Source organism: Thunnus albacares, chromosome 8 (genome assembly GCF_914725855.1).
Source record: "Thunnus albacares chromosome 8, fThuAlb1.1, whole genome shotgun sequence".
In the NCBI taxonomy this organism is placed as follows: Eukaryota; Metazoa; Chordata; class Actinopteri; order Scombriformes; family Scombridae; genus Thunnus; species Thunnus albacares.
The window spans coordinates 19,424,786-19,435,771 of NC_058113.1; the positions used below are offsets into that span (position 1 = coordinate 19,424,786).

Here is a 10,986-nt window from a genome sequence, read left to right on the forward strand (position 1 = left end):
TTGAAATGCGCGGTGAATTGATCCAATGGTGCACTGCCCTGCCAGCACATGCAGCACATACTGTACTTACAATGAGAAAGTATAAAACCAATTTAATAGTCTCAGGGATGAAGGTTTGACTACAGGCGTGCCAAGACACCAATTAGCCAAATTCAATTGTCATAAAGTGTTCGTATTATTTCATAGTCAGTCATTTTACATGAAAAGGTTTGCCAAGATCCTTCACATAAATTCTGATTAAGACACCCTCTGCCAATTCAGAATATACGTCCAGTCACTCCTAAATGCTGGTCTAAGTACAGTTTAGCAGCAGCAGCATCCCGGAGGAGGAGGAGGAGGAGGAGGAGGAGGAAGGGGGATTCACCCCTCTACCCCACCTACTCCCCTCTCCCTCTCCTCTCCTCTCCTCTCCTCTCCTCTCCTCTTTCATTAATGAGCAATCAGTTAAAAACTTTATTGGTCCCTATTTGCCTTCTCAGCACCCCTATGCTTTTTCCCTCTCTTTCTCTCAACCATGCAACTATGTTCTTTTTGTACTCTTTCATTCTGCACCCTCTGTGTCTCTGCACCTCTGCATAGCCCTCCCTTGCATCTCCCTCTTCTGTCTCTTTCTTCTTCCTTTTTGCCCTCTTCACACACCCCTCCCCTCCTCCTGTCCTCTGTTTCTGCATCCTTTTTCAACTTCGATCGGAGGAGGGGAGCCAGAGAATAGAAAATTTGATGCAAGTCTAGAGAGTGCAAAAGATGAGACAGTTTATTTCACAGTGTTTACATCTTAGCCTGTCACAACCTATTGGCGTTTCGAGCATCCAACACTTCCTCGACCTGACAGAGTAAATGTATGCCATGATTTACATTCAAAGCCTGGGTCATAGAGATTGTATTTTTCTGCATACACGTGTGTTTGAGTGTGTGGGTGGATGAGTGAGGGTGTGTTGCGGTGTGCATGTATGTCCATAGGATAAAAAGCCTCTTGAAATTCTTTGGAAGCTGACATAACCTATGATTTCTCTCTTTTCAGTCTGAACCTCATTAACGCCTGCACAGACAGACTATAGTGTTCCACATTATGAATATAAAATGGAGCTTTGAAATTTTTGTTCTACCGGACATTCGCTAGTGTCTCTCATAATCAGACACAAGAGTATGTAGATATCACATCATTGCAGTGTAGTTTTATAGAAAGTGAATGACACACAAAAGATCCCTATGGCAGAAATACTGGATATTTTTCTAGGAGATGTTAGTTTCTTCCTTATAACAGTCACTGCAGCGTAATATGAAACTAACATGTTGTTAAAGGTGATGGAGAACTGAATTGCCAATGTCATCATCCCATTACCTCGATGATATCCCATCTCTGTTATTGTGATAAGACTCTTTGTTTCCGTTTTCAATCTCTGGAGGACAGTATTCATATAGAATAAGAAAAACTATATACTAATCACAATGACTTTGGACATCTTATTAAAGGAAAACCATGAGAAAACTGTGAATTAAATTGAAAATTGAAATTATAAAGAAAATAGATTTGGCTCTACTGCGGTATATTTGGGAAAATGTGTCACACGAGAGAGCACAGAGCCTCCCTACTGACAATCAGTTGAAGAGTATTAGTGAACAAACCCAACCAGTTTTAATGTAACTCTGAGCATGTTAACTGTTAAACAAATCCTGCTTGAGTGTTAGAGCTCAGCTATCATTTTACATGCAGCAAGTTAGTGCCAGGTTGCTTTTTACTGAGCATCTTCATGATGTGTCCCATGACTGCAGTACAAATACTTCACAAGTCATGCTTACAGGTTCTCACACAGAAGTCTGTGGTGATTTTTCTTTAGGATCCTCAATCACAAATCTACTCAAAAAAACAATTTCTTCATTGTTACACTCACAAAATATTTACTGATGATTTTGTCAATTAGTCCATGAACCATCATCCAAATATCAGTGAAACATCCATAAAACCTATTGAAAGAATGTGTGAACAGTAACCGAGCATGATCAGGTTTAATCTATCAGAAAGAGAACAAAACACATTGTAGTGTTTCTGAAATCATGTAAATGTGTCACAGTTCACTCCGGCTTCCTAAATAGGGAATATTTGCTGTTTTATGTCCCAGTGTTGTTAACAGCAATTGTGCTTCCAACAAATCCTTATCTGTATCATCCCTTAACATCACCGCTTCTCTCAGAGGAAGTCTTTTGACAGTGCTTCTCCAAAGTTGGGTGCAGCCATGAGGATAGCGATGGTACAGATGATGTTGAAAACACTGAATCCAACCAGACACAGGCGGTCAATGACAGCTGCAGCAAACTGCCACTGCTCCGCCAGACTGAGCTGCCGGTCGTGCTCACGAACACGTTCAACTAAGAACTGCACCTCCACAAGAAGAGCCTGCAGCTGGTTGTCCACTGCTCCGCCTCGGATCACACCTCTGTGGGTATGCATGGCAGCTGTTCTCCCTGCTCCAGCCCCAGCTTCTAGGCCACTGGGTCCCGAGAATGTGATTGATGGGTCAGGCTCTGGAGTTTCCTGTGGGGGACTCCCAAATCTGGCGGATGGTAGGTGGTGATGGATAGGTGTATCTCCAGCTGGTCCTCTTTCTCCTACTGCTGCTGGTCCTTCTCCATCTCCTCCACCAAGTCCACTGCTAGCCCTCCTATAACTGGTGACTCTGCTCCTCTGAACTGGCTCCAGTTCTACAGTGGTCTGGAAGGTGTGGAAGCCCATGTAAGGCAGATGGCCGTTGGGTTGGGGATGTGGATTGGGGCTGGGATCTCTGTGGCAGGGATTGGGGAGGATAACAGCTTGGGAGTTGGGCCGGTGAGGGGGTGGGTGTGACAGAGGGTGGCTGAGCTGAGCCAGGCTGGCCTGCAGGGAGTTGAGACTCTGGGGGAGGATGGAGGGAACCGGGGTGTGGATAGTGGTGGTGGTAATGGTGGTGGTAGGAGAGGACAGGGTCTTGCTTTGACAGTCTGCTTGGCTGTGGGGAAGAGTAGGGTCCGCCCCCTCCCCTGGACGTTTCATCCGCAGGAACCAAGGGACCCACTGCAGCAGAACCAAGTGCACCTGTCAGACATGGATAGACACTGATAAGGAAAAGAGCATAGAGGCATATTTTCAAATAAAGATAAGCAGGAAGGATCCAACTCACCCAGCGCGGCATGTGTCCACTGTCAGGTTTGTGGTGATGGAACTGAAGGACGATGACTGTGGCTACTACTGACATCCCTACAATCACCATGGTGCTTGCAAAGTACTGACCTGAGGCAGACAGGAGGGTGCTTTCAATCTGTATGCTATTAACATTATCACTGTATCCAAAATCCACCACTCCACCACTCACAAACAAATAAAGACGTGCATATACAGAAAGAAACTGACCTATCAGTGGTACCGAATCTGAAGTGGCGGGCATAATCTCTGCAACCATCAACATGAAGACAGTCAGAGAAAGTAAAACCGTGATGCCTGGAGGCAGACACAAGACGCCAGGGAATCGTGAGTTGCAAAGAAAAAGAGAGAGAAACCTTAATAGAAGAAAGTACATGAGCACACTTAGTGGAACAGTATACTTGGTATGCCGCACTTGACTTCTCTCCACAATCATCTGTCTTTCTGACACTTGTAGGAAAACTCATTTGATTTTACTTCCTCATCTTCCCTCCTGCATTTTCTTTTCTCTCTTTCCTCCTCCATCTCAACCCTCCTGACAGCGTCTGCATAGACTGCATAGCTGACAGAAAGTGTTGACGGAGAAAGACTGTAAGAGAACCGCCAGATGCTTTGCACTGGAAGGAATATAGAACATGCAGCTAGAAATATATTTCATCTTATACCAGGTGAACCTTTTGTTTTCAACCCCTCCTTATTGCCTCACCATCCCTCACCCTGTTTTTCTTCTTCCTCATTTTATTATTCCTCACCCAGGCTGATCTTCTCCCCAGAGTTGGCAGGGAGCAGAAAGACTAGAAGGGTCATGGAGGAAAGGAGCACACAGGGAATGAGGAGGTTGAGAGCATAGAACAGGGTCCTCCTTCGTAAGGTCACCACAAAGGTTATATCGGGGTAGGGCTCTGCACAACAGTCGTAAAAAACCTCATGACGACCTCCGGGGACCTCTGAGGCAACAAGAAGAGACAAAGACGACATTAAAATGCAGAAAACACCACTGAGGGCTTCACAGAAAAGGAAAAACATCAAAACAAGAATCTCAGGAAGTGTTGTATTTTGTTACAACCATTACATGTTTTTGAGTAAGAAAAGTCCAAAATGATACAAAAAAGCTAAAAGAGTGATGAAACAGAGTGTAGAATGAAAGATCTAATTTCATTAAAACAAGTGGCTTTATGAAAATCAATAACTCTTTCTGCAGGACGGCAAAATATGCCACCCTTACTCCTCCTGAGTAAAGCCTTACTGCACCGTACCATACAGTAGGTGCACAAAAGCATACAAAAAGTCAAAGTGTAAAACTGCATTGCCATTGTATTTTCATTGAATGAAATGTTTGTAAGACACACTCCAACTTCTCCTGATAAAGTCTAACTAGACATGACTACTCACTTCTTACAGTACAGGTACAGTACAGCATGGTGGTAATCTATATAAGCCAAAGGCTGCAGTTACTAAGCAACAAACTTTGTTTATTATGCAGGGCCTTTACAGCCAGTCTCACCCACTAGGTCCCACTCTCCATTGGGCATGTACCCTGACACGTCTGCCTCCTTCATCTGAATGTCCAGCAGCCAGCCATCAAACGTCCAGGAACCAAACTTCAGTTCACAGCGCTGGATGTCAAATGGAAACCACCGCACGTCCACGTTACATGTGCTGATAAATATTCCTTGGAAGGTAGGAGAAAGAAGGGAATTAATTGACAGTAAAAGGAAAGTAAAATTGTTTTTTGTTGCAGCCATCTGGAAGTAAGTGAAGAGGAAAATGTTCAATTGCAGTAAGCATTCTTTGAATTAATTTGCTGCAGCTTGACACTGTACATATGCAGAATGATTGAAGACGCTGTTTGGTTTTGCGGATGAGATGCTGATAAATAAAATCTTACCTGGAGGCAGATACTCACAGAAGCCACTGGAGTTAACCAGCACATTGGTCTTAAAGGTGGCATCAAACTTATCATGAGCACTGGGAGACAGTAACACAGTAATTATTTAGATAGCTTGGAGCTCAGCAGCAGCACTGGCTGTGTGTTTGTTTGTATGCCACACACACCTGTTGTAAAGCAATATGTCAGGCGTCCAAACTTGATCAGGAGTGAAACGAAGGTTTTTAACTCCAGGATAATCTGATTGATTCCACTGAAGGTAGTGGTCGTACCACTGCTGGGAGACACAAACACAACTCTCGTATTACAAATGGACAAAAAAAAGAAACTCAGATATTCACAAATACACACAGGCATAAACAAGCTTGGTCACTTGTCCCTGATTCCTCCAGCACTCATGATTTTCAAGATAAGATTATGTTTGAAGCAACAAGAGGTTTAAAAAGTTTGATTAGTCTACATGTCTTCCGATATGACCCTGAACGTTTTCACTGCACAGATCGATAACATATTATTATTCATTATACTCACCATCTGCAGCCACGCATTCGTGGTGAGAATCTGGTTCTTTTCATCCTTGCATAACACAAAGGGAATGAAAAGAAATTGGTGGTTTTATGATTTAAACTAAGAATAGGTTCACACTTTACTCACAGGCTCATTTGTGCTTTTTTAAGAGTTATTATTAGCTATAATTGTTTCTCCTGTCTACACTGGCTTTGAAGAGATTGCTTCCTAATGTGATTCCAGTGTCAGAGATGGGGGACTACTGTATCTACAATCCTTGTTCTGTTTTAAAAAAAAACAAAGCATTTCAAAGTTTCAACTGAAGTTCATATGAGGCTTTAGCAATCCCTCTGCTGCAGCTCAGTAAGGACACACTGTCCAAGGTAACACATACTAAAATTAGTTTAAGTTTATAAGATACCCATTTGATCTGACTAATTCAGACCTATGAAGCCTCATATTAACTTCAGCTGAACTTCAAACTGCATTTTCACACTGAAGGAGGACTTTTGTTCCTATATCTCTTACATTGGAAAGGATCCTTTCACAGCCAGGAGGAACAATTAAAGCGACCATTAACTTTTTAAATGTATCTACAGTATGGGCATGTAATTAAGATAGACTTGAAAATGTGAAAATGTGCGTAGCTTTTTTTTTTTGGACGTATTGTGTAACTGTAAAATTGCACTGATGTGTGATAAAGGGGTGCCATGCATACGTACCACATCCATGACCTGCATCAGAGTAAAGGAGAACTGAACTGTGAGAGTCTGAGAGTCGTTGGCCACCGGTCTCTCCATGGGGTTGTAGTCTCTCAGCAGCTCCCTGAGCAGAAAGCGCTGGTGAGGACCCTGCACTGATACTGTATAGTGGAGGGTGAGGGGGTTAATAGAGGGGAGAAAAGGGGGATGGAAAATGGGAGAGAGTTTAATCAGTTGAAGGATGAGGGCCGCACACACACTTGTTTGTTTCATCAACTTCTTTATTTAAACAGCATTGTGCTGAATCAAAGCCAAATATTTCAACTTATCAGGGGCCAAACAAGAACACTGGGTTGAAAACCACTTTTTATACATTTCCAAACATCATCATGAGAGAGTCTAATGACCAAAGAAGAGCAAGAGCAAAAACCGACATTTGCAGAGAGAAAGCTGCGTCAGGACAAACAGGAAGAAAGCACTGAAGTCAGAGAAATAGCTGAAAAATGGTGTGATTAACAATGATAGAAGGATAGTTTGACAGAAAGTGGTGTTGAAATTGTCGGCCAGGTACATGGAGGAGAAGGAAAAAACAGAGAGAGGGTAGACATGCTCCAGTGAAGGTAAAACCAGGATTATGGGAAAATGTTTTAAAGATGAAGTTGCACAAATACATAGTAAAGTGGACACAGGACAAAAGAAGGGAACAGGGAATGGAAATGTGTGAGAAAGAGAACGGATAGCAGAGAGACAGATTGCCAGCTACTCTTAATCAATTACATCTCTGATTGATCACCAGCAGACAGTCAGAGACTTTTCTCTGCTGTAAAAATGTCAGCTCTATTCAATGCAGGAAATAGTGAGGCCATTAAACACCGAAACACCCAAGACAGACAGACACAGCACTCACGACGATGAGAGCTGAAAACTACAATACACTTAAAATTACTGCACAATGCCTATTCTGAAGCCAAACAGTAATCTACCTGCTGCTTTGCAAACCACATGGGAGTGGTACAATAAATGGTGTAAGATTAATGCACTCACTATGCAGTGTCAAATCTATATTCACTTAGTAGTTCTTAATTAATATCAATATGACTCTACAGATGGTATGCCTATAATTCAGATTAATAGACCCCAGTGTCCACAATGTCCAGCCATATAAATTAAAAATTAACTGCCTCATAACTATCCTCTTCTCCTCCTCTGTGGCTCTATCTATCTATCTATCTATCTATCTGTATTTCTATCTATTACACTTTAGTCTTATCAGTAATAAAAATGCACCGCTCAACTATGTAATCTGCAGTAAAGATGATTGAATTTAATATTGCTGCTTTCTCATCATAAAATCAATCTATTTTTTTCTGTCTGGCTGCACATCAACAGACATTCTTGGTGAGAGCTACTACTACAAGAGCTACTGTCTCTACTCGGTGGCACAAACATGGAAGGGCATGTACATACACACAGCACAGGTAGAAAACGCACACTTGTTCGAGCACAGTCTCACTCAAAGCATCAGTGAAAGTCACTCACCGCGGAGCAGAGTCGCAAGTATCAACAGCCAAGGAGCCACAGCTTGCCACATACTGCATTCCTCTGTATCAACAGAGAAAGAGTGGAAGAGAGAGAAGATGGGGGATGATAAGAGTAAGACAGAGAGAGAGAGAGAGAGAGAGAGAGAGAGAGAGAGAGAGAGAGAGAGAGAGAGAGAGAGAGAGAGAGATGGAGACTGGGGTCTGAAGGGGAAGAGAGGTTGTAGAAAAGAAGTGGAGGGAGTGTGATGCCGACAGTGGCAGAGCGGGTTAAGGAGGAGAAAGGAAGATGTAGAGAGAGACACAGTGGGTGAGAAATGCAGTGAAATGAATACTCCCCTGAAGAGGAAGATGCTGTGTGTATTTGAGTCAATCAGATACTGAGAGCAGGGGATAACCCGACCTATAGCTAAAACTCACCTTTCATTCTTCCCTGCTCATTAATTCCTGCAGATTTGTCTGTCATCACTTATGAGTCATCCTCTATCATTTTATCATGTACTTACTCACTATTTTTTTTATTGAGAGGGTCTTGAGAGGGTCTGTGGATATGATTAGCCCTCCAGGTAATGGGATTGTAGTAATAATCCAGGAGTCTATACAGTAACTCAAAGCTGGAGATAAAGGGTTCAGTATAACAATGTTCTATGTAACACACTAGCAGTCTAAAAAGAAACGTTAAAAATTTTTATTAAACATATAGAAACATCAAAAAGTCTGTCACTTTCTCATTTGCACATTTGAAAGCTGTTTTGCTTTTCAACAAGCTGACATCAGTACATTCACAGAGTAATGCTGACACCCACTGGATTCGTCAGTAAGTGCAAAACCTCACTTACCAGATGTACTCTGAGATCTCCTAAAAGTTAATATATTTATATCATAAACAAATGTATTCAGAGTTCCAAGTTCTCCAACAATTTAATGGCCTGTTTGTGCCAAAGAGGTTGGTAGAGGAAAGTTATCACAAGGTCTGAATTCAACTCAACAGACCATGTCTCCTTCTGATTTTATTCTGAGCAAGAAACATTTAAGCACATTTATATGTCTCTATAATAAATATGTGATAACCACAATCTCAAGATAGCGACACTGTCACAAAAGACTGCTATTTTACAACTTTATTTAAATATATTATATGAATAAAGAAAAGATTTAGATGTAGGATTTCATCCAAGATAATTTATCATTTCTATCAATTTATCTTTTCCAAAAGATCAAAAACATTCTATTATAATTCTGCTCTAAAGTCAATTATTGCTCCAAAGTGAAGTTTGTGATTTTTTTATGTGAATGCATTTCATGTGTTTATATGAGGTTGAGGGAGTTATTTTAGTCCTGGGAGTAATAATGGTACTATATTCTGAATGTCTAAATTGATTTCTATACCTCACTACAGCATGAATTTACAATTTTACAAAAATTTACAAGTTTCACAATCTATATCCATAAATGACAGAGTGACAAATTCTGACAGGGAAAATTTGCTTAAAAGACAACTCTGAGCATTCCTTAATAGTTAAATGATGAATTGATGCTTGTTGATAATAAAAAGACAAGAAACAGACAAGAAATAGAGAAAGGCATTAAATACAGAGGTGTCAACAACTTGGCCATTGGGACCATTAGACACTAAAAACCTGGCAACCCTAAGAAAAACGACTGTCACTTCTGCCAACTACAAGAGAAATTGGCACAGGGCAACACTTCCTGCTACGCTGCAGCTTGATATTAGAACCAAATAATTTGACATACTCTAAAACTAAATCCCTCAAACTTCATTCAGATCTAGATGGGACAGAGCTTTTACAAACATGACCCCTGAACTATGACTGTATGACTCTGTTCATATTTTTAAGTCTTATTTGTATAGCTACAGCTGTTTAGCCTTTTTCTCATAAGTTGTATTTATTGTACCATCCTATCTTGTATTTATACTATTTACTTATCTATTTTTAAAGTCTTTTATTTATTTTATTACTGTTTGGTTGCAGCTTTTTTAGCTTTGTTGTGGTAACTGTGTCTACCTATCAGCAGTCATTTGACTTTGTTTACACTTTGTAAACCTCTTTTTTTTTAAAAGTGCTATTACAAATAAAGGAGTAGATTAAATTTAATTATATAAAACACAAATATGCTATATTAATTCAAGGAGATTATTTGAATGTGTTTTAAAACATGTCTGGAGGGGTGGTCCAGCCAATGAAGCAATACTGAATTTGAATAAACAGAGAAGAACCTGTTTCAGTGGCTTAAATATGTATCAGAAATTTGGATGCAACACATTGCAGTAACCAGTGGTGGAAGAAGTACTTAGATCCTTTACTTAAGTGAAACTACCAATACAGCAATGTCAAAATACTCCATTACAAGTAAAAGTCCTGCATGAAAATCATACTTAAGTAAAGGCAGGCAGAAGCTTAAATGTGCCAAGCCTGTGGTGAGAACTGTGAAAAGGTGGACAAAGGAGGGCACAGGCACAGTTCTGCCTGGACTGCACTGACTGGGATGTTTTCAGAGACACATCAGCTGATCTGGATGAGTATGCAGACACTGTATCACCTTATATCAGTTTTTGTGAGGACAACAAAAACTCAGGTCAGGACTCAGGTCAAGTACAACAACACGAGTCATGGTTTCCTGCAGAACTCAGACCCAGTCCCACCACCCCACCACCAACAATAGAGACTGAAGAGGCACCACAACTGTTTAGCAAGTATTAGCAGCAAAATGTACTTAAAGTATTAAGTAAAAGCACTTGAATCGACCCTCTGACTGATATAATATTGTATATGACATCATTGGATTATTAATATTGAAGCATCACTGTGTAAGCAGCATATTACTGTTGTAGCTGCTGGAGGTGGAGCTAGTTTGAACTACTTTATATACAGTTAGCTAGTTTAGTCCAGTTGTTCCCAACCTAGGGGTTGAGCCCCTCCAAAGGGTCACCAGATAAATCTGAGGAGTCGTGAGATGATTAATGGGAGAGGAAAGAAGAAAAAACAAAAGTTCTGAATGACAAATCTGTTTTCAGTTTTTTTCTCTAATCTTTTATTTTTGTGTATTACTATGTGTATGTTTTTCCTTTGTCTTTCTTTTCTTATCTTGTGCTTCTATGTTAGTTGATTACTTCCTGGTATGAATTCTCAATATGAATTTGTAATGTGCTATGAG

General features: G+C 40.7%; 1 protein-coding gene across 1 annotated transcript; it reads right to left on the bottom strand.

Moving 5' to 3' along the window:
• Nucleotides 1–1,613: 1,613 nt before the first annotated feature.
• LOC122987443 (neuronal acetylcholine receptor subunit alpha-7-like) lies at nt 1,614–7,946 on the bottom strand. Its single transcript, XM_044359335.1, has 10 exons — nt 7,811–7,946; nt 6,293–6,432; nt 5,595–5,639; nt 5,231–5,340; nt 5,064–5,143; nt 4,680–4,847; nt 3,928–4,122; nt 3,386–3,472; nt 3,156–3,265; nt 1,614–3,070 (listed from the first exon to the last, which is right to left on the bottom strand). The coding sequence occupies exons 1-10, from the start codon at nt 7,860–7,862 to the stop codon at nt 2,189–2,191; spliced, it is 1,869 nt and encodes a 622-aa protein (XP_044215270.1). The 5' UTR covers nt 7,863–7,946; the 3' UTR covers nt 1,614–2,188.
• Nucleotides 7,947–10,986: the final 3,040 nt, after the last annotated feature.

Excerpts from the sequence above, each read along its gene's own strand:
- LOC122987443 (XM_044359335.1), bottom strand. The coding sequence starts at position 7,862 with ATGTGGCAAGCTGTGGCTCCTTGGCTGTTGATACTTGCGACTCTGCTC. Across the intron at positions 5,640-6,292 it reads TGATGCAGGTCATGGATGTG|GATGAAAAGAACCAGATTCT; the intron begins GTACGTATGCAT and ends GTGTTATGCAAG. Across the intron at positions 4,123-4,679 it reads TGGAGAGTGGGACCTAGTGG|AGGTCCCCGGAGGTCGTCAT; the intron begins GTGAGACTGGCT and ends TTGTTGCCTCAG.